At 41.6% G+C, this 24,174-nt stretch overlaps 1 protein-coding gene across 2 annotated transcripts in view; it reads left to right on the top strand.

Moving 5' to 3' along the window:
- Nucleotides 1-24,174, top strand: part of vmp1 (vacuole membrane protein 1) — a 175,541-nt gene that overhangs the window by 47,939 nt on the left and 103,428 nt on the right. For both annotated transcript variants that reach the window (XM_073053141.1, XM_073053140.1), the window contains exons 4-5: nucleotides 10,993-11,083; nucleotides 18,946-19,056. In XM_073053141.1, the coding sequence (XP_072909242.1) occupies nucleotides 10,993-11,083; nucleotides 18,946-19,056 (202 nt within the window). The remainder of the gene's footprint in view (nucleotides 1-10,992; nucleotides 11,084-18,945; nucleotides 19,057-24,174) is intronic.

Genomic DNA, 24,174 nt, shown 5'->3' with positions numbered 1-24,174 from the left:
GTGCCATTCAACCTATCCATCAAGTCTGCTCCACCATGGCTGTTATATTATCCCTCCTAACCCCATCTTCCTGCCCATAACCTTTGATGCCTTTATTAACCAATAACCTATCAAGCTCTGCTTTAAATAACTTGGCTTCCACAGCCATCTGTAGCAGTGGAGTTCACACATTCACCACCCTCAGGCTAAAGAACTTTGTTCTAAAGGGATGTCATCTGGTCCTAGACTCCCCTACAACAGGAAACATCCTCTCTGCATTCTTTCTATCTAGATATTTATTCAGTTCGCCTGCCATTTACTTGACCTCACCCCCATTATTACCTATCCAACATCATTTTCCAATGATCCAATATCCTCTTTTGCACTTTATCCTCATGTATAGAAACATAGAAGACCTACAACACAATACAGGCCCTTCGGCCCACAAAGCTGTGCTGAACATATCCTTACCTTAGAGCTACCTAGGCTTACCCATAGTCCTCTATTTTTCTAAGCTTCATGTATCAATCCAGGAACCTCTTAAGAGATCCTATCGTTTCCACCTCTACCATGGCCATTGGCAGCCCATTCCATGCACTCACCACTCTTTGCATAAAACAACAACTTACCCCTGATATCTTCTCTGTACCTACTTTCAAGCACCTTAAAACTATGCCCTCTCATGCTAGCCATTTCAGCCCCGTGAAAAAGCCTTTTACTATCCACACAATCAATGCCTCTCATAATCTTATACACCTCTATCAGGTCACCTCTCATCCTCTGTTGCTCCAAGGAGAAAAAGCCGAGTTCACTCAACCTATTCTCAAGGCATGCTCCCCAATCCAAGCAACATCCTTGTAAATGTGCTCTGCACCCTTTCTATGGTTTCCACGTCCTTCCTGTAGTGAGGCAAACAGAACTGAGCACAAGGGCCCTAGGTAGCTACAGCATTACCTCTCGGCTCCTAAATGCAATCCCATGATTGATGAAGGCCAATACACTGTTTGCCTTCTTAACCACAATGTGAACCTGCGTAGCAGCTTTGAGTGTCCTATGGACTCAGACTCTAAGATCCCTCTGATCCTCCACACTGCCGAGAGTCTGCCATCATATTTGACCTACCAAAATGAACCACCTGACCTGGGTTGAACTTCATCTGCCTCTTCTCAGCCCAGATTTGCATCCTATCAATGTCCCACTGTAACCTCTGACAGCCCAACGCACTATCCACAACACCTCCAACCTTTGTGTCATCTGGAAATTTACTAACCTATCCCTCCATTTACTCATCCAGGTTATTTATAAAAATCACGAAGAGTAGGGGTCCCAGAACAGATCCCTGAGGACACCACTGGTCACTGGCCTCCATGTAGAATATGACCCATCTACAACCACTCATTGCCTCTGTGGGAAAGCCAGTTCTGGATCCACAAAGCAAGGTCCTCTTGGAGCCCATGCCTCCTTACTTTCTCAATAAGCCTTGCATGGGGTACCTTATCAAATGCCTTGCTAAAATCCATATACACTACATCTATGGCTCTACCTTCATGTATCTGAAGAAACTTTTGGTATCCTTTTTAATATTATTGGCTAACTTACCTTTGTATTCCATCTTTACCTTAATAGCTTTTTTAGTTTCCTTCTGGTTTTTAAAAGCTTCCCAATCCTCTAACTTTCTTCCAATTTTTGGCTCTATTATATGCCCTCTCTACTTTTGCTTTTATGTTGGCTTTGACTTGTGATGTTAAACACGGTTGTGTCATCTTTCCTTTAGAATAATTATTCCTCTTTGGGATGTATATATCGTGTGCCTTCTGAATTGCTTTCAAAAATTCCAGCCATTGCTGTTCTGCCTTCATCCTTGCCAGTGTTCATTTCAATCAATTCTGGCCAACTCTTCCCTCATGCCTCTTTAACTCCCTTCACTCCACTGTAATACTGATGCATCTGATTTTAGCTTCTCCTTATCAAATTTCAGGGTGAATTCTATCATATTATGATCACTTTCCCCCAAGGGTTCTTTTACCTTAAGCTCTTTAATCAATTTTGGTTCATTGTACAATACCCGATCCTGAATAGCTGAACCTTGAGTGGGCTAAACCATGAACTGTTCTGAAAAACCATCTCGTAGGCATTCTAGAAATTCCTCCTCTTAGAATCCGGCACCAAACTGATTTTCCCAATATACCTGCATATTGAAATCCCCCATGACTATCGTAACATTGCCCTTTTGATGTGCATTTTAGATTTCCCATTGTAATTAGAAGGCTACATCGGTATTACTGTTTGGGGGTCAGTATATAAAAGGTCTTTCTACCCTTGCTGTTTCTTAGCTCCATCCATCACAATTCAACACCTTCCGATTCTATGTCACCTCTTTCTAATGGTTTGATTTTATTTCTTACTAACAGAGCAACATCACTCCCTCTGCTCTGCTGCCTGTCCTTTCGACATAATGTGTATCCTTGGACGTTAAGCTCCCAGCTATTGTCTTCTTTCAGCCATGACTCAGTGATGTTTACAATAACATGCATGCCAGTCTATAACTGTGCTACAAGTTCATCTACCTTTCCTGTATACTGCACACAGACAAATATAACATCATCAGTCCTATATTCACCCTTTTCTATTTTGGCCACCTTTTATGTTGCAGCTCATCCTGTTGACTACAATTTTGCCCAATCATCAGCCTCTCCTTGCTTGGAGTCTCACTGCACATAAACTCTGTTTGTTAACAACTACAGTAGTGCTAGAAAGTTTGTGAACATTGTAGAATTTTCTCTGTTTCAGCAAAAATATGACCTAAAATGTGATCAGATCTTCATGTAAGTCCTAAAACTTGATAAAGAGAACCCAATTAAATAAATAACACAAAAAACATTATACTTGATTTATTTATTGAGAAAAATGATCCAATATCCAATATACTCTAATAAATGAGAAATGAACAAATCAGAACAGAGTAACTTGGAAAACAATTTGCCTCACTCAAGCCTAATTTCGCACAAGCCTGATGAGCCAAAGCCACTCTAACAAATGGCACACTTGAGAATGCCAGCTTGGCTTGCACCTGCTTTACTTGTATTCCCCGTTTCTGATGAATCCCTCAGCTCAGAGAAACTGCTGCAAAACTCTGCCTTTAAAATCTTGATTGATTGTCTTGATTTTAAGAAAGCAGTTCTTGACATCAATTGTCTAATTTAGAGAAAACTGGCTCAAAGCTCTGCTTTTTAAATCTAGAATGCAGAATTGACTGTCGATTCAGTAAGGTCATGGATGATATGACTGTAATCTGAACCCCTTATTCCTCCCTAGTAATATTTCACCTTGTCTATCTGTTCCACTCTGCCTGAAGAATGTTCAAAGACTGATTCCACCTTTCTTTTCTTTGAGTCACACAGTAGCATAGAACATAGGAAAATACAGCACAGTACAGGCCATTCAGCCCACAGTGTTGTGCTGACCCTTAAACCCTGCCTCCCATATAACCCCCCCAACCTTAAATTCCTCTATATACCTGTCTAGTAGTTTCTTAAATTTCACTAGTGTATTTGCCTCCACCACTGACTCAGGCTGTGCATTCAATGCACCAACCATTCTCTGAGTAAAAAACCTTCCTCTAATATCCCCCTTGAACTTTCCACCCCTTACCTTAAAGCCATGTCCTCTTGTATTGAGCAGTGGTGCCCTGGGGAAGAGGCGCTGGCTGTCCACTCTATCTATTCCTCTTAATATCTTGTACATCTCTATCATGTCTCCTCTCATCCTCCTCTCCAGAGTAAAGCCCTAGCTCCCTTAATCTCTGATCATAATCCATACTCTCTAAACCAGGCAGCATCCTGGTAAATCTCCTCTGTACACTTTCCAATGCTTCCACATCCTTCCTATAGTGAGGCAACTAGAAGTGGACACAGTACTTCAAGTGTGGCCTAACCAGAGTTTTATAGAGCTGCATCATTACCCGGCGACTCTTAAACTCTATCCCTCGACTCATGAAAGCTACCACTCCATAAACTTTCTTAACTACCCTATCTACCTGTGAGGCAACTTTCAGGGTTCTGTAGACATGTACCCCCAGATCCCTCTGCTCCTCCACACTCCCAAGTATCCTGCCCTTTACTTTGTACTCTGCCTTGGAGTTTGTCCTTCCAAAGTGTACCACCTCCTTACTTGCCACCTCAAGAGCCTCTGCTTCCAACACACCGTTTTTTGTAACTTATGACATCTTCAAAGGAATCCTACCATCAAACACATCTTTATCTCCCCCCGACACTTCGCTTTCCACAAGAGTTGCTCCCTCTGTGATTCCCTTGTCGATTTGTCACTCCCCACTAATCTACCTCCCGGCACTTATCCCTGCAAGTGCCAAAATGCTACACCTACCCATTCACCTCCATTCAGGGCCCCATTCAGTCCTTTCAGGTGATGCAATACTTCACGAGTGATTCTGCTAGGGTCATCTATTGTATCTGGTGTTCCTATGCAACCTCCAGTACATTGAGACCCATCATATATTGGGGGAAAGCCTGACTGCACACTTCTGCTCCATCCACCAGAAGTAGAGCTTCCAATTGGCCAAACATTTTAATTCCGGTTCCAGTTCCTGCACTTTGGATGCCTCCTCTCGTGCCACAATGAAGCCACTCTCGGGGTGGAGAAACAACAGTTATGTTATGTAGGACTAGATGTTAATAGCCCTATTTTCACTCCTGAGAAATGCTGCCTAGACTCTGTGGGGTAGCCAAGTGAGTGGTGGCATCTTCTGGGTTATCAAGTGGGCAGCCTCTTTCCTCAGTGTTTCACTGATAGGCCCACGACACATCCAGAGGGTTCAGCAGTGAATCCTGGCATCCCGGGCTCACCCCCTAGATACCATTCACTCACCTGGGGAGTCAGATGGAATCCTTTCTCTTCATCCAGAGCCACTGACTACCCTTTTCAGCAGCTCTGGAGAGGTCTTTGACTGCTTGTCGATGTGTCTTCCCTTACACTCCCAACTCCTGGAGTAGCCTTGATGTTGATGTGGCTACAAATCCTCTGCAGTCTACTTCGACTGGTCGGACCCTTGCTTTCCAGCCACGTTGCTGCACATCCGCTGTGAGCTCAGTGTACCTCAGCTTCTTGCGCTCGTAGGCCTCCTCCACTGCATCTTCCCAGGGCACTGTAAGCTCGATGATGTAAACGAGATGGAGTGAGGCAGACCATAGCACAAGGTCTGGACTGAGGTTGGGTTCCGTGATTTCAGTTGGGAAGCAGAGCCTCTGGCCTAAGTCTGCCACCATCTTCCAATCACGTGCTCCGCCTAGCCGCCCAGTGTCTGGTCTTGATGTGGCAAGTCTGGCTTGACTCTCACCTTCCCAGACAAATGCTGTTAATGGCTAGTGGGATGAAGGGGGAGGAAGAGTGCTAACGCTTGTTTGCCAACTTCCCAGCACTGCTACAAGACACCAAAGCACCTGGTTGTGCCACCAGGTGTATCGGCCTTGAGTGAGGCTGGTCTTGCAGCCTGTTAGAATGTGTTTTAGTGTTGCTGAAGTTAGGCAGAGGGAGCACGTGGGGACCTCTCCATACCACTGGCTGAGATTCATGGGAGACGGCAAGACATCGTAGGCAGCCCTGATGGTGAGGCTCACTCTGAACGTCTGCATCTCCCACAGCTCTCTCCAGGAGATCTTTCTTTTCTCCACTCCCTCCCATCTCATCCATTGCCCTTTCCTTGCCTGAGCAATGGCCTTTGCGCACCTTGCTGCCTCCTCCTGCCGACGTATCTCCTGCGTCTCTGAGATGGAGCAACCTTGTTCCAGGCTGGTGTACTGTCCCCAAGGCCAAGACTGCTCCTCCTTTGCTGCACTCTGCCCACAATGTCCCAGTGCTTGAGTGCCGCCTTTGCTTACTGGGTTGCTTCTGATGGAGTCCATTTCCTCCCAGTATCCAGGATGAGGGCAGCTTGTGCTTCAAATGGATCACTTGCCTCTTAACATCATCTAGTCTTACTTTGGTGCACTTGTACTCCTCTGAAGGACTGGAAATGAGTAGCTCCAGGACTCCTTTGCTGTAGAGCCCTGTGCTGCTGAGGCACCTGGGAAGACCAAGCCACTTCCTTACATATGAGTGATCAATCTCTCCAGCTTTTTCCACCTTTGAGATTGGAACTTCATACAGGGTTAGTGGCCACATGAGGCATGGAAGAAGCCCAAATTGCAGACACCAGAGCTTCAACTTGCCAGGGAGTGTGGTTCTGCCGATGCTCTCGAGGCCACTGATGGCATCCTTCCTGAGCTGATCTACCTGCTCTGTGTCTTTGAGGGATGCGTCATACCACCGACCTAGGCTCTTCACAGGCTTCTCGAAGACTGTTGGAATCGTCTCATTGCCCATGTAGAAGCGTTGGTCTACCAGCTTCCCCTTGACGTTGGAGATGCTTTTGGACTTGCTCTGCTTGATCTTCAGCTGAACCTGCTCAATATTCTCTTGAAGCTTTCTCGACAGGCATACAGTACAAGCCTTGGTTGTGGTGAGTGTTGTGAGATCATCCATGTATGTTCTGATAAGCGGCAGCCTCAGGCCAGGTCTTATATGCTGAACAACTACCCATTGAGATGCTCTAATGATCACCTCCATGACCATTGTGAAGGCTAGCAGGGAGATGGTATAACAGGCCATAATTCCCACTTCCAGATGTTGCCATGCTTGTGGTGTAGTCTGCTGTTGTCAAACATAGCTGCACATCCTGGAAGTAGGCCTTAATGAGGCTTGTGGGGGCCACTGGGACCCTGAAGAAGTCGAAAGCAGTCCAGAGGAGGTTATGAGGGACTGAGCTGAAGGTGTTGGCGAGGTCCAGGAACACCACGTGAAGATCTGTTCCCTCCTTGGTGACCTGGAACTGATGCCAGATAGTGCGAGTGTGTTCCAGACAGCCAGGGCACTTAGTGCATTTTTGTAGAGCCTGTGTGGTACTCCATTGGGACCTGGGGCTGATGCGGCCCTTGCTCTATGTACAATTTTTTCCACCTGGCTCCATCTAGGTGGGCTGATACCTAGTTGCTGTTCTGGTGGATGGATTGGTGGCGTGTCAGGTGGGAGGGTGATCTCCATGTGGCGTCGGTTGTCTGTGTGTTCCGTCTGGGTAGCTGCCAACCTGATGGCATGAATATAGATTTCTCCTTCTGGTTTTAACAAAAATACCCCCCCCCCCCCCCTTCTATTCCCCTTTCTGGCCTCTTGCCTCTTCTCATCTGCCAGCACCTCCCCCGGTGCCCCTCCCTCTTTCCTTTCGTCTGTGGTCCACTCTTCTCTCCTATTGGGATTCCTTCCTCTCCAGCCCTTTCCCACAAACCTAATTTTACCTAATGCCTACCTATTCTTCTTCCTCACCCCCCCCCCCCCCCCCCCACCTATAGTTTACTTCGGCATCTTTCCTCCTTCCTTTCCGGTACTGAGGAAGGGTCTTGGCCTGAAATGTCAACTGTTTGTTCATTTCCATGGATGCTGCTTGACCTGCTGAGTTCCTTCAGCTTTTTGTGTGTGTCATTTTAAACAATAATGTCCAGCACTTGAGAACATGGATTATCAAATGCAGAAGTTCTAAACTTCATGGGAAAAGGCACTTAATGTGCTGAATTTCGCAGCAGCACAGCTCTTCCTTCTAAAATTTATGCTGGGAGAAATCAACTATTGGATTCTCTGCCAGATTAGACCTGGTACTGAAATTGATCCAAATAATTTTGAGAGGAATTTTGGTGAAGTGGTGAAAAGTCAGCCAAGGAGTGGTGGGAGGGGGAAGAATGGTAGATTCTTCATATTAGTTTAATTTTATGTTTGCATTAATTTTATTTTTTTGTGTATGACAATATCAGTGATATTTCAAAGTCAAAGCATCATTCAGCACAGAAACATGTCCTTTAGCTGACCTTATGCCACCCACACTAATCTCATTTAGCTGTCCATGCATTACTTTTCTAAATGTCTCTTAATCTTGTATCTGATTCCACCATTTCCTCACAATGCATTCCAGCTATCAGCTGTGCCTCTCAGACCACATTTAAAATTTCTTCCTCTCACCTTGGATCCATGTCCTTTTGATTTTCAAAGTGTAAAAGGCACTTGCAGCTGTCTCAGCTGGGGTAGGGAAGCTTTGATTGCTCTCAGTGCTTTTGGAATCTTTCAGGGTGCAGGTTTTTTTCTGTCCTTTTAGAGCCTGGTCACTACTTAGAAAACACCACTAGAGTGTAGACCATCGTGGGGCTTCACATGTGGATTTGGTCAAGTCAATTGTTGGTGATGGACCCTGTACAACATGTTTCTGCCTAATGTCTACATACCATAACTCAGAGTAATGGAGCAATGTAACAGAGAAACAGGCCCTTTGCCCCAATGAATCCATGCCAACTACATTAACAGTGTAATGTTAACCTGTTAATCAACTTTATTGATATTGAAGCCACAACAAAGGCATTGACGATTGTATTGTCATGTAAAGAGTAGTTCATTTATTCCTTGTTGACATTATTTAAAAAAAGGATGTCCTTGTGTGGTTCCATAGCTTGGTGTGTATCTGGGCTTTAAAGTCATTAACTTCACTTTTCAAACTGCTAACGATGCTCCTTCATTCTCCACTGCAGCACTGTGACTGTAAGAGTTTTTTTTAACAACAGATTTTCATAGAACGGTTTTTAGACATTCAAAGCAGGCAAGATCGAGTAATAAAAGTTATTGATTTTTCATAAACAAGGTTTTTAATATTTCAACTTTAAATACTGCAGTGCTTCCTGTGTTGTGTGTGTCACTTATAAATGGGGTAATCAAAGGGGTATCAAAATGGCATTTTTCAGGAAGGAGTATTGAAGATTAAGATTTATTTTTCCCCACAAGAAACTTGTTGATATGTAGAATGTATTGGTAGAGGAGATGATGGAATTGGATACAAATTACATTTAAATGGCACCTAAATAGACAAGATGTCAGGTGGTCCTAATGCAGGCGAATGGGATAAGTGTAGATGGACAAAGGGCATGGATGCAGTGGGCTGAAGAACCCATTTAATGAGCTGGTAGTAGGAAGAATCCACCTGGTGTACTTCTACTCACGCCAATTTTCATCAAATGGACCCTCCGACTTCAACTGATCTTTGTTTTTAATTCCCAGCTCTGTGGTTAGTGATGATGTCAGTCAGGAATGTTGAAATAAGCTTCTTTTGAATGTGGTGAGAGTCTTGCTTTTGTATGCATTATCTGTATTAAAAAGAACATTCTTGCCTAAACTTGTCTCCTGTTGAACTAATTTTTCTTTCCCCACTGTGTACTTTGCTTTTTTCTAGCACCAATTTGTAACTGAGAAGGACCTTTTGAGAAACCTTTTAGGGTTTCCCTTTTTCCATTTAAACTGCCCATGAGATATACATTTGCAAAATTAATGAATTTCCAGCACAATCTGGCAGAGAGACAGTTCTTTTTCAATTATGCTCTAATTAAAAAAAAATAGCCAATACAGTGGATTCCAATTAATTAGAACACATTGAGACCAGTACATTTTGGCCCAATTAAACAGTTGCCCCAATTAACTGAAATTTCTTGGAAATAGTTAAAGGTATAAAGAAGACAATTTACCATTTTAACTGAGTAGCAAATTACGTGAAAAAGAATCTAGGTTATATGATGAATAAACTCTTCTCGAGCTCCCAGCTGGATACAGGTATTGGTTATAAACTGACATTTCAATGAGAAACTCTGTCATCTTCTTTGATTATCCTTGAAGATGGCAGAGTTCGTCATCGAAAAGTCAGTTATAATTGACACCTGTACCCGGCTGGAAGCCTGAGGTGTTTATCAACAAATTATGTAGTTAAATGAAATACAGAACAAATTAGAACCCAATCTATACTACAAAACTGGATTAATTTCTAATAGTTATTCATGGAGGAATTGTATGCTGCCATGCTCTTTTGATTGACTGTAAATGAACAAAATCAGCACAGGTACCTAATTTCAGATAATGGACTGCTTTCAAACAATGCTTTAGACGACTGCATCCTCTAAATCTTCATTTTCATTGTAACATTCAAGATGATTACTGATACCTTCAAATTATTTGTAGTTTATAACTTGGAAGTTCATTTTCATTTTCACTCACAGCCATTTCTGCAGCTCCAAATGCAAATACTGGAAACTGCAGTAAGCAACTAGTTCTGAATTGTCCCTGTCCTTATTTCTCACCAATTATCAGTGGCAAAAATCACTGCTTTTGAAGACAAACACAACTGATGTTATTTTAAAAGTCGTTTCTTCTAAGCATGCTGTTGCATCTAACGGCCACAGAAGTGCATGTGACTGAAGTTATTTGGAAGTTGTTTAGCAAAAGTTTCCTGTCCCATTTAAGTGGCATAGTGTCCCAAATAAATGAAAGAACACCTGGATACTTGGTTATTTTCTTGATTAGTTTTTGATCTTTGTGTTGTCCCAAATAGGCATCTGCCCAAATTAACCAAAATCCACTCTATATGTACTAAAATCAGCCGTGAGGCAGTTGATAAAGTGCCACATCAATGGTAATTGCTTATGTCATTTAATGTTGATGATACAGAGGGTCTTGATAGAAGATTAGCTGGTTTTCAGGAAAATGATCAAGCATAAAATAGTTGTTTTCTGATTGATAAGTTATAATGAGTGGCATAAAGCAAGGTTGGTGTTAGAGCCTCAACTTTTTCTAAATTATATAAATGACATGATTAAAGTGATTTAATATGTGGCTGTTAAATTTGCTCATGAGACAGATAGCCAGGAAGGTAAGTTGGGAAGTGGACTTGAGGCTATAGAGGACAGAGATCCTTGGTAGCCTCAAGTCCATTTCTCAAACTGCATGACAAGTTCTTCACTGTACTTTGATACATGTGACAATAATAAACCAATTTGCCAATTTCCTTTTTTTTCTTGCTATCTGCCCCCAACTAAAACTATAAACGGTTGTAGAGCTTCCGACACAGAGCTCCACTCATTCTGAACATGTTTTCCTTTCCAGGTTATGGGAACGGCGAAGGTTTGTTCTGACTCTGCTGTTCTTGTTGGCTGTGGCTATAATGGCCTATTATGTTGAAGGTGAACATCAGCAGGTGAGCTCTGGTTAAGGCTATTGATGTGATGAGTTAATATCCAGAGGAACAGTAAGCAAATGTAATAATAGGGTATTGCAGTGAACACAATTCAGCATTCAAAGTACATTTATTGTCAAAGTATGTATATGATATACAACTGTTAGGAACTGTAACGTTTTAGAAACAAACCAACAGCAATAGATTACACCTGTAGTCTGGGTTTGTTAAAACCACTATCTTCATAAGTATCTACTTATAGTATTGTAATTTAAACAAGATAAGCAAAAGTTAACAATGTTATGTGCATAAATGTGTGTAAATATAACTCCCAAACTATTAAGCCTGGGGGAACAAGGCTTAGAGTCTTGAGATGCTAGCGTAGGAAAGTTCAGTAATCCAAGGAATAAATGATGGGAGAGAGATATTTGTAATCCAAGGTAAAATGTAAAGAGAAGGCAATTACGTCGAATTCCACAGGTTCCACGACGGTAATTAATAAATATCAGTTGTCAAAGATCCTCTGTCAAGCCGTTCCAAATCCACATACGAATTACCACCAAAGTGATCTATCACAGGGATGTTGTCTTCAAGGGGTTACCATGTGCTATATCCAGGCAAGGATTAACTTCAAATGGTCCCACAGGACATTCCACCAAAAATCCCACACCACAAATGTAGTCACACACGATAGTACATGTCATACAAATCAATCCACAGAGCATGTGTCATGGAGTCCCCGAAAAAATGTCCACAGCCAGTTCAGTGCTGCAGCTGGTCCATAAGTCAATGGCTGCAGGCCACAGCCACGGAGCCAGGTCTGGCACTGAGGCGACTCAGATGGCTGCAGCTGCAGAGTCAGGAGTCAGTTTAGTGCTGAGGTGAGTGAAGCCTGCTGAACAACAGTTCATCCTCTGCCCTTGGCTTTGATGCCTTAATCTTTTTAATCTTGCTCGTTGCTTAAATTGGCCAAGCATCAGTTTTTAAAATCTGCCCTCGGTTCTGGGCCCCACTGCTTCAGTCCACTCCAGCAATTGCCGCTGTAACTGTACCTGCATTCTCAAGAATCTAGTTCGCCGACTATTTCAGGATACCACAAAAATGCCAGGTCATACAGATGATTCAAAAGACCATTTGCTGATGGGAAATTACAGCATGTGGATTGCAGTGATTGTAGTCCAGAAAAAGTGTATTTGGTAAAATTGTTAGAAGTTTTATTTGCTTCCTACAAGTGTCGTTGTGTCTTGCCAGCTCCATCCTGCTAATTGCTATTAAATGGATGTCTGATTAGTATCTGAAAGTTAAATAGTAATCATTCCTGGTTACAATCAGCAAATATCCTTTGAACATTGCAATCCTCTCTTATTCTTAACTCTAGTGAATCCATGCAATTTATCACCCCCCCCCCCCCCCCCACCTTTCACAGGACAAATGCCTCTGAACAGGGATCAATCTAGTGAGGAAAATCTACTGTGAACAGCCTGTAACTAATTTTTCTATTGCCTTTTGTCTCTATATACACCATATAAAACTTTAAAGTCCATGCATGTCATCAGGTGTAAGGCCCTCTGTTGATAGTTCACTATACGTTCAGTCTGTCATTCTGGGTTTTCCATGTACAGTATAATAATTCAGAAATCCACATCTTGCTTTGTTACCTTAGTTGTTCCATCAGGCTTTATTACTTAAATCTTTAAGGTAAAATGGTTTATTTGCATTTCTTTGCAATGATTTTACTTTTGTTAACAATAGATCATGATGTCAAATTGAAAGAAATTTGATACATATTTGGCCAATATACTGTAGCTTTCTTCTGTTAAGGTGGCATTTTAAACCCAAGAGAAGGTCTGTGGTTCAATCATTATCCGTAAATATTTACTCATCAATGAATAGCACCTTGATAATCTGGTTTGCTGATGTGCAGTGGCTATTAAAAAGTATTTACCCCCTTTTAGAAGTTTTCATGTTTTATTGTTTTACAACATTGAATCACAGTGGATTTAATTTGGTTTTTGTGACATGGGTCAACAGAAAAAAACTATCATGTCAAAGTAAAAACAAATTTCTACAAAGTGATGTAACTTAATTACAAATATAAAACACTAAATAATTGACTGCATGAATGTTCACCACCCCCCTCCCTTAAAATGACACACCAAATCATCACTGGTGCAGCCAGTTGGGTTCAGAAATCACATAATTAGTTAAATGAAGATCTGTTCTTGGAGTCAAGGTGTTTCAATTGATTGTAGTGAAAATACACTTGTATGTGGAAGGTCCACCTGCTGGTGAGTCAGTATCCTGACAAAAACTACACCATGAAGACAAAAGAACACTCCGAGCAACTTTTTTTATGCCATGGACCAAAGCCATTAAACAAGGTATCCATGGACTCCAGGTTGGGAACACCTCTTTTAAGCTGTGGAGGAATTTCTTTGGTCATAAAGACTAGGAATATTTCAGATATGATGTTGGCCAGTTTCTGGCAGAATGTTTAACTTTTCTTGAAAATGAAAAAGAAACTATGATGGTGAAAACAAATTAAAACCGATCCTATAGATCCTGAAAAATGAAAATATTTTTGCGGGGCTGGCAATATTTTTGGAAAGGGGAATGGTTTTCTAACCCTTCAGTTCTGTTAAAGGGTTGGAAACTTGAAACATTAACTTTGCTTTTCCACAGATGCTGCCTGTCCTGGTTTTCAGTTTTCTTTTGACCTCAGCTCAGAAAGGAAGGAAGGAAAAGAGTAGGGCAGTAGTGATAGGGGATTCAATAGTTAGGGGGACAGATAAGAGGTTCTGTGGGAGAGATCGAGAATCCTGGATGGTCTGTTGTCTCCCTGGTACCAGGGTCCGTGATATCTCAGATAGAGTTCTCGGTATTCTCAGGAGGGAGGGTGAACAGCCAGATGTCGTGGTCCATGTAGGGACCAATGACGTGGATAGGAAGGAGGAGGAGGTGGTCCTGCGAAGAGAGTTTAGGGAGTTTGGTGCAAAGTTGAAGGACAGGATCTCCAGGGTTGCCATCTCAGGATTGCTACCTGTGCCACGTGCTAGTGAGGCTAGAAGTAGGAAGATAATTCAGCTAAATACGTGGCTAAGGAGATGGTGCAGGAGGGAGGGCTTCATCTTTCCGGACAATTGGGCTTTGTTCCAGGGAAGGTGGGACCTGTTCCGACGTGTCAGTTTGCACCTGAAAGGAGAGGGACTAACATCCTTGTGGGTAGGTTTGCTAGTGCTGCTCTGGGGGGGGTTTAACCTAGATTTGCAGGGGGAGGGGAACCAGAGTGTTAGAGCAGATAGTGAGGTGGAGGAGGATAAAGGTCATGTGAGGACTGCATGTACAGACAGAAATCAAAGGTTAGTATGTGATAGAAATGTTCTCAGTTGCATCTATTTCAATGCAAGGAGTATTGTAGATAAGACAGATGAGTTTAGGGTGTGGATTGGCACGTGGGATTACGACATTATTGCTATTAGTGAGACTTGGTTTCAGGAGGGGCAGGACTGGCAGCTTAATGTTCCGGGGTTCCGTTGTTTCGGACGTGATAGAGGGGGAGGAATGGCGTTACTAGCACAACTGTGTTGTTTTCCCTGGCGTAGACAGGACAGCCGGGAGGGCTTGTCTACAGAGGCCATATGGGTGGAGCTGAGGAATGGGAAAGGTGTGACCACACTAATAGGGTTGTATTATAGCTAGCCCAATAGTCAGAGAGAATTGGATGAGCAAATCTGTAGAGAGATAGTAGACTGATGTAAGAAACAAAGTTGTAATAGTAGGGGATTTTAACTTTCCACATGTTGACTGGGACTCCCACACTGTGAAAGGGCTAGATGGCTTGGAGTTCGTCAAAATGTGTTCAGGAAAGTTTTCTAAATCAATATATAGAGGTGCCTATGAGAGAGGATATAATACTTGATATCCTATTAGGGAACCAGACAGGTCAGGTGACAGAAGTATGTGTAGGTGAACATTTTGGGTCCAGTGACCATAATGTCATTAGTTTCAAGTTAATTATGGATAGGGATAGGTCTGGTCCTTGAGTTGAGGTTCTAAATTGGAGAAGGGCCAATTTTGTAGAAATGAGAAAGGATCTAGGAAGAGTGGATTAGGATAAGTTGTTTTCTGGCAAGGATGTAAGTGGAATGCCTTCAAAAGCAAAATTTTGAGAGTGCAGAGTCTGCATGTTCCTGCCAGGATTAAAGGCAAAGTTAGCAGGCATAGGGAACCTTAGTTTTCAAGGGATATTGGCGATCTGGTTAAGAAAAAGAGAAGTTTATAGCAGGTATAGGCAGCAAGGAACAAATGAGGTACTTGAAGAGTGAAAAATGTAAGAAAATACTAAAGAAGGAAATCAGTAAGGCAAAAAGAAGACATGAGGTTGCTTTCACAGCTAATGTGAAGGTAAACCAGAAGGGTTTCTACAAGTATATTAAGAGTAAAAGGATAGTAAGGGAAAAAATTGGTCCCCTAGAAGATCAGAGTGGTCATCTTTGTGTGGAGCCTCATGAGATGGGGGAGATCTTAAACAGTTTTTTTGCATCAGTATTTATTCAGAAAACTGGCATAGCGTATATGGAAGGAAGGGAAACAAGCAGTAGTGTCATGGAACATATAGAGATTAAAGAGGAGGAGGTGCTTGCTGCCTTACAGCGAATAAAGGTGGATAATTCCCCCAGGCCTGACATGATATTTCCTTGGATCTTGAGAGAGACTAGTGTAGAAATTGCAGGGGCCCTGGCAGAAATATTTAAAATGTCCTTAGTCACGGGTGCGGCGCCGGAGGATTGGAGGGTAGCTCATGTTGTTCCGTCGTTTAAAAAAGGCTCCAAAAGTAAACCAGGTAATACAGGCCGGTGAGCCTGACATCAGTAGTAGGTAAATTATTGGAAGGTGTTCTGAAATATCGGATATACAAGTATTTGGACAGCCAAGGGCTGATTAAGAGTAGTCAACATGGCTTTGTGCGTGGTAGATCATGTTTAACAAATCTTATAGAGTTTTTCAAGGAGGTTACCAAGAAAGTAGATGAAGGAAAGGATGTGGATGTTGTATGCATGGACTTTAAGGACTAGTAAGGCCTTTGACAAGGTCCCACATGGGAGGTTAGTTCAGAAGGTTCAGACACTAGTTATCCATGGAGAGGTTGTAAACTGGATTCAAAATTGGCTATGTGGGAGAAGACAGAGAGTGGTAGTGGATGACTGCTTCTCAGACTGGAGGCCTGTGACTAGTGGTGTGCCTCAGGGATCTGTGCTGGGACCATTGTTGTTTGTTGTCTATGTCAATGATCTAAATGATAATGTGGTAAATTGGATCAGGAAGTTTGCTGATGCCACTAAGATTGGAGGCGTTGTGGACAGCAAGGAAGGCTTTCAAAGCTTGCACAGGGATCTCGACCATCTGGAAAAATGGGCCAGAAAATGGCAGGTGGAATTTAATATGGACAAGTGTGAGGTGTTGCATTTTGGAAGGACAAATCAAGGTAGGACATAGTAAATGGTAGGGCACTGAGGAGTGCGGAGGAACAAAAGGATCTGGAGGTTCAGATACATAACTCCTTGAAGGTGGTGTCACAGGTAGATAGGGTTGTAAAGAAAGCTTTTGGCATCCTGGCATTCATAAATCAAAGTATTGAGTGTAGGAGTTTGGATGCTATGGTGAGGTTGTATAAGACATTAGTGAGGCCAAATTTGGAGTATTGTGCCCAATTCTGGTCACCTAGCTATAGGAAGGATATCAGTAAGATTGAAAGAGTGCAGAGAAGATTTACTAGGATGTTGCCGGGTCTTCAGGAGTTGAGTTACAGGGAAAGACTGAACAGGTTAGGACTTTATTCCTTGAAGCGTAGAAGAACGAGGGGGGACTTGATAGAGGTGTACAAAATTATGAGGGATATAGACAGAGTAAATGCGAGTAGGCTCTTTCCACTTAGATTAGGAGAGATCAATATGAGAGGACATGGCTTTAGGGTGAAAGGGGAAAGGTTTAGGGGGAACATTAAGGGGAACTTACTCAGAGTAGTGGGAGTGTGGAACGAGCTGCCATCTGACGTAAATGCGAGCTCACTCTTAAGTTTTAAGAATAAATTGGATAGGTACATGGATGAGAGAGGTCTGGAGGGTTATGGACTGGGTGCGGGTCAATGGGACTAGCGGAATAAAGTTTTGGCACAGACTAGAAGGGCTGAGTGGCCTGTTTTCTGTGCTGTAGTGTTCTATGGTTCTCAGTTGGGCAGTGTGTTGGGTATCAAATAAAGCAATAATGTCAGGCCTCAGTGAGCATGATTAAATAATTACCTAACCTTGTTGTTAAAGTGATTTAAGGAAAGTATCAGAACTTCTGTCTCTCAATATGAATCTATAATTTCAAATGTGAAGAAGCTTCTGTATGACAATTGCATATTGTGACTGAATTCATTCAGCCCCCAATTTCTCGGTCACATTTTCAGGTTTTTATTAAAATTTCAATTGCTAATAATCCATTATTATGTATTTTGTTACTTTATTATATTCTGGAATCATCTTGGTATAGACTATCATACCGTTAATAAAAAAACAATGAAAACTATATCGTCTGTAGATAATGTGGAAGATAAAACATGTACAGGCAGTCCCTGGGTTACCTACGAATTCCGTTCCTGAGTCCGTCTTTAAGTCGTATTTGTACGTAAGTCGGAACAAGTACATCCGGTATTATTTAGCGTCAGTTCGTCAAAAGTTTGTCTTAGTATATAGTATATATTTTACCTTTCTATGCATATAAAGCACTTAAGAGATGTATGTATTCCAATAATTAAACCACTGCGTTGCTTAGTAATAATTGTAGCTTTCATCGGGGTACAGCCTTTCACATGCTCCATTATTCTCACTTTATCCGTTATCCTTTAAAATTGTTCCGATCGTTGACCGACTATAGCCTAACGCTTTTCCAATGACCAATGGCGTTTCACCTCTTTCCAAATGCTTTATTATTTCCACTTTATTTTCAATCGCGATCGCTTCCCGTCAATGGAACAGAAACGGGTCCTGAACTCCTCCAGCTCCTGAGGTGTGCTGGGTCCTGAGGACCACCGCACTGAGACAGGTTAAATGGGACAAGTGGGGGCTGTGCTGGATTTGGGTATTTGATCCTCCACAATATTTCGCATGGATATTTAAACTGAAGGTGGCAGTGTTTTTTTTTACGAGGTTGAGTTGCGAGCTCGACATCAACCCGGCATGGATGGTACGGGACTCATTGGATTGACATCAACCCGGCACTGGAGTGGTCTGTCACTGGATTGAACTCGGGAACCTCTGTTCTCGAGCCTGGTGCTGATCTCACTGTGCCACCAGTGGACCGGAACAGGGGGTCAGGATCAGGGTGAATCTTGCTAAGAAAAATTTAAGCTAAATACAAAGTTACACATTCAACACAGTGTCAACGGCAACGACTTAAAATGGCGGATGGCGTCGTGATCCGACTTAAAATGGCGGACGGCGTGTTCCTTCTTCGGTTCATAAGTACCGTAAGTCGGACGTTCGTAACTTGGGACTATATTTAAAAAATTTGAAGAAATGTTGCTGTGGAAGCACCTTGGTATACATTATTTTGCCATTAGTAAAAATAATGGAAACTGTATCATCTGTAGGTAATCTGGAAGGTAAAAACATTTAACTATTACTTTTAATGCAGTGTCTTTCCTCACTAGCCTGAGTGTGCTTGGCTGTTTAAAGTTCGACGTCGTTTTCCTCTGTCTTTGGGAAGTATTTAATCTATTGGATTAATTCTGTTCAAAAATTATTTTCCTTTTCAGCATTAATGGCTCTGCATGTTAAAATGTATTCAAAAAATTTATGAGTGATACAAAAATAGTAATTACTCTCTTTCTCTTTTGACAGTTTGTGCAACTTGTGGAAAAGAAGTTTTTGTGGTGTGCCTACTGGGTAGGCTTGGGTATCTTGTCCTCCGTTGGGCTTGGGACAGGTCTGCACACTTTCCTGCTCTATTTGGTAAGTTAATTAGTTACTTAAATTCAAATGTACTGTTGGGAGATTTTTGGTTGTATTTAATAAGCAACTGGCAAGTAATGAAATGGAATTGTAGAGATCTGATAACTTGTAGCTAAAATAGAACCATAGAACATTACAGCACAGAAACAGGCCTTTGGCCCTTCTTGGCTATGCCAAACCATTTTTCTGCTTAGTCCCACTGACCTGCACCTGGACCATATCCCTCCATACACCTCTCATCCATGTACTTGTCCAAGTTTTTCTTAAATGTTAAAAGTGCACCTGCATTTACTTCATCTGGCAGCTCATTCCACACTCCCACCACTCTCTGTGTGAAGAAGCACCCCCCTCATGTTCCCTTTAAACTTTTCCCTTTAGTTATTAGCTGAGTACTGATCCTTTTTAAAACACATTTTTACCCACCAAGTTAAGTGATGGCTGAGAGACAGAGATAATTCAAGGTCATGTAGCCCACAAGAAGTCCCCTTTTTGTACTGGTTCTGGTTGAAGGAAAGAAATAACAATTTTATGCTTTGTGGCAAAATTCCTCAATGTAGTCTGAACAATTAAAGCAAAAATACAACAGTGTCATTATTTGCTCTCTTGAATTTCCTTGTATTTCTAATCCTCTTCATTTCTATCACTCAAATGCTGTTGGAAAGGAATAAGGTACAAAACTATATTCAAGAGTACTGTTTTCTGAGCCTTGTAACAACTGAGTTTGAGCAATGGCTTTGTTCACGACAAACTGGCTGTACACATTTTCCAACCTTAACTATCTACCAGTGGTCTATTTTCTTATATTTTGCCAGACCTTTTAGTTTCACTTGTTTGTTCAAAGGTACAATTTAATGTCAGAATTGTAAACACTATACATCCTGAAATGCTTTTTCTTTACAACCATCCACAAAAACAGAGGAGTGCCCCAAAGAATGAACAGCAGTTAAATGTAAGAACCCCAAAGTCTCCCCCCCCGGCCCCCCGTTTCCTTCCTCGTGCATAAGTGGCAGCAAGCAACAATCCCCCTTTCCACCACGGGCAAAAAAACAAGCATTGGCACCGCCACTGAGCACTCAAGCATGAGCAAAGCAATAGCAAGGACACAGATTTGTAGTTACCTCAATGACTGTTTCACTCAGTATTTGACATATTGCAGGTTTTCTCTCTCTCCCTAATAAGGGAGAAAGAGGTGTCTCCATTTTCCCAGCGAACAGGGAGACATAACAAACAACTTGCTGGTTTACGATGTTAAAAGTCCGTTACGTTGCTTTTTTTGAGCTCTCATACCTGAAGATCACAAGGACCACAGGTCTCCAGGTACACAGCAGATATTCCGACGACACATGGGTCTCCTGTTGTGACACCAATCCTCGATCTACCCTTCTCCAGATCCCAGAAATCCTAGGCTTCTGAATTTGAGCTGGACTCTTAGGCCGAGCCTTTGGTGTGCTGGACAACAGCAAGGTATGGAACCTTGACAGCAGGTTCCATTCCTGCAAAGAGCTGTCGTCAGCATGCAACTCCAGGTCAGGGTCTTCAAAAGAACCCTGAAAGGGAAAACTAGAGATATTAAAGATGGAAATAGAGCTGTTTCCGAAGGTGCAAGCAAAGGAGTCGCCGTTAGGCGCCATTAGCTCTCCTAAATTTGTTGCATAAGTCTACTTATAGCTCCTTTTATTAAAGACTTGGATTTTTTTTCCTCTATCCTTTTTAAGGTTTAAAAGTTTTAAGGTTCTTTCATGCAGACAGTTTTTTTTCCATAATTCCAATTTCCATTTGTTTGTACGTGACATTTGAAGTGCAGTTTAATTCAGATTTTGTCCTCTTTAGCTTTATGTGATATGTAGAGAGAGTTTATTACCATGTAGTTAAATCCTGATAACTTAATATCATTCATGAGAATAATTTGAGTGACTATCAGAAAAATAATACTCATATTTCCATTTTTTTAAATCAGGGTCATAAATATTTACATTCCTGAATTTAAAAGTTAGTATTTTACATTGATTTTTAGTTTGGTAATACTGCTGTATTTCAGGGAAGTTATTTTATAGACTTTAGGGAGTAATTTAAGAGATGTGCATGGTAGATATGACAAAACTGAATGAAGAGACTGAACCCAGAAGAAAATTCAGGCCAGGTTCAATAGGCATAGTATAGATTTGAAGCTATGTCATTAGGTGTTAATTTTTATACAAATACAAATTTTGGTGTTCACATTTGAACTGCTTCGGTTACCATCTCTCATCCTTGAACTATTTAGCCCTGGCTTTGCACTTCAGGAGTTTTTGCATTATTCGTTATTTTAAAACTAAACAGTAATAGCCAAGACTCTGAACTTGGCAGTAAAGTGACAGCTTTGTCTCCTGATTGAAGAAAACTGACAACAAAGATGTAGTTATTTCTGTGGTATGGATCTGGCCTTTCTGATGTTGTTGCTGTTACCATCATTTGAAGTAATTGAATACAAGTGCTTTAGGAAGGTATTGATATGTTGGCCTTTACTGGGATAGGGCTTGATTACAAGTATATAAAAATAGGTTTTTTTAAATTCTGTAGGCCTTTGGTAAGAGTGCATCTGGAGTATTGAGTATGGTTTTTGGTATCCTTTGTCTAAAAAAGGATGTACTTGCCACATAGGGAGTACAGCCAAGATTTACAACTTGGTGTTACAGGGATGTTGGGTTTGTTATGAGGTCAGATTGGTACTGTGTCCTGAGTTTTTAAGAATGAGAGAAGATGTAGTCAAACCATTCAAGATTCTTAAAGGGCTTGATGTGGAGGATATTCCTCTGAGGATTCTAGGAACAGAGCATACCTCAAGAACAAGCAGTGGTAGGTTATTTGGAATGGAGGTGAGGAGCAGTTATAATCGGTGAATGGGAGAGCAGGATGAAAGGGCCAGAAGGTCTGCTCTAGCTCTTCCCATCTCTTGTGAAAAGGATTCCCAGAGTGCAACAGCTCAATCAACAAAATAATAAATGGGCTTAAAAATCTGTTGTTTTCAAATTTGTCCATGTTTTTAGATCCAGAGTTTTTAAGAAGTAATTAATCACTGACATGGTCAAAGTGTTGTACAGCACAGAAACGTACTCTCTGATCCACCAAATCCTTTTTGTCTATTTGCCCACACTTGGTTCCTATTCTTCTATGTCTTGCCTATTTAAGTACATGTCCGAATGTTTCTTAAATGTCATTCTCCTCTGGCAGATATCAACCACTCTGTAAAGAAAGAAAATATTCCCCTCAAATCTCTTCTAAAACTCCTTCCTCTCACTTTAAGTGTATTCTTTTAACTTTGATAGCCCTATACTGGGAAATAGATTCTGACTACCTTATCAGAGCCTCTTATTATTTTGTATACCTCCATTGAGTCACCCTTCAGCTGCCTTTGCTCCTGGTAAAACATACTCAACCAATCCATTCTCTCCTGTAACTGAAGTCCTCTGCCCAGGCAATATTTGAGTGAATCTCCTGTGCACTCTCTCCAGCACAATCACATTCTTTCTATAATTAGTTGCAACATAATGTTCCAACTTCTGTATTCTCTGCCCTGAGCTATAAAGCTGGCCATATGCTGCCTTCACGTTCAAGGAACTATTGACTTGAATCCCAATGTCCCTCTGTTCATCAACATTTTAGAGCCCACTGTTTTGTACTACCCCTGTGTAACTTCCCAAAATGCATGCTTACTGAGCATGACATTTTAAAAACTTAGATTCTGTGTAACACTTTCAGGATATTTTTCAGTGGGACTAGTTCATAAATGGTTATAATTTTACGCAGTGCAATTGATTTCCCTTGTGGCTGTGAAACAGTGAGGGTAGTAGATTTCTGCACAGGGTAAGAGTAAAGATCAAGATTCTGCCAGTTTAAAGATTAAAGATCTTTAAGATGAGCTTTATTTGTAAAATGTACACCAAAACATACAGTGAAACATATCAATTGTGTCAAAGACCAACACAGTCAGAGGGTGTGCTGGGGGCAGCTCACAAACTTTGCCATGCTTCCAGTGCCAACATAGCATGCTCATAACTTACAAACCCTACACTGTATGTCTTTGGAAAGTAGCAGGTAACCAGAGCACCCAGAGGAAATCCATGCAGTCACAGGGAGTACTACAAGTTCCTTACAGGAATTGACCAAATTGCTGTCTGTATTGTAAAGCGCTATGCTACCAAACCACGTTGCACCGTCAAACTGACTCAAAGATCTTGACATTCACAAAATGGTGATATTCTTGTATGTGGACACACAAACATTCAGTCATAGGTGTCAACAGGTGCCTTCCTCACCAACACCTTCCACACTTCAACCCTATAAGCTTCAATTCTCTCAATCCTTGAATTTGAAAAAGTTCAACTTCCATGATCTTGTTGCAGTATTTCAGCTGTACACTTCCAGGATACACCAGCAGATGGGGCTGATGCCTCATTTGAATGACATTGGAAGGAAAGATTCTGGTCACAAAATGGTCTGTGATTGCATCAATATATGTGTAACTCTACCTCACTCCATGAGGGGAGCCTTTTTCAGAACAAAAAAATCATATTACTGTCATTTCCATCTGCTTTTGTTAAATTGTAATATTGAGAAATGCCCATTCAGCTAGTTCTGACTCAAACGTGCTTTTTGCAGCATGATCTGTTTTAGTCTTCCAAATCAGAATCAGGTTTAATACCACTGGCATATGTTGTGAAATGTGTTAACTTAGTGGCAGCAGTACAATTCAATACATGATAATACAGAAAGTAAATCAATTAGTATATATTAAATAGTTAAATTAAAAATAGTGCAATAACAAATAATAAAAAAGTGAGGGAGTGTTCATAGGTTCAATGTCCATTGAGGAATCGGATGGCAGAGGAGAAGAAGCTGTTTCTAAATCAATGAGTGTGTGCCTTCAGGCTTCAGTACCTCCTTTCTGGTGGTAATGATGAGGAGAGGGCATATCTTGGGTGATGGAGGTCCTTAATGATGGACACTGCCATTCTGAGACACGTTCCTTGAAGATGTCGTGGATACTACAGAGGCTTGTACCCAAGATAGAGCTGACTAATTTTACAACTTTCTGTAGCTTCTTTCGATCCTGTGCAGTAGCGCCCCCACCCCCATACC

Source organism: Hemitrygon akajei, chromosome 8 (assembly GCF_048418815.1).
Source record: "Hemitrygon akajei chromosome 8, sHemAka1.3, whole genome shotgun sequence".
In the NCBI taxonomy this organism is placed as follows: Eukaryota; Metazoa; Chordata; class Chondrichthyes; order Myliobatiformes; family Dasyatidae; genus Hemitrygon; species Hemitrygon akajei.
This window is presented reverse-complemented; position numbering and strand designations above follow the sequence as displayed.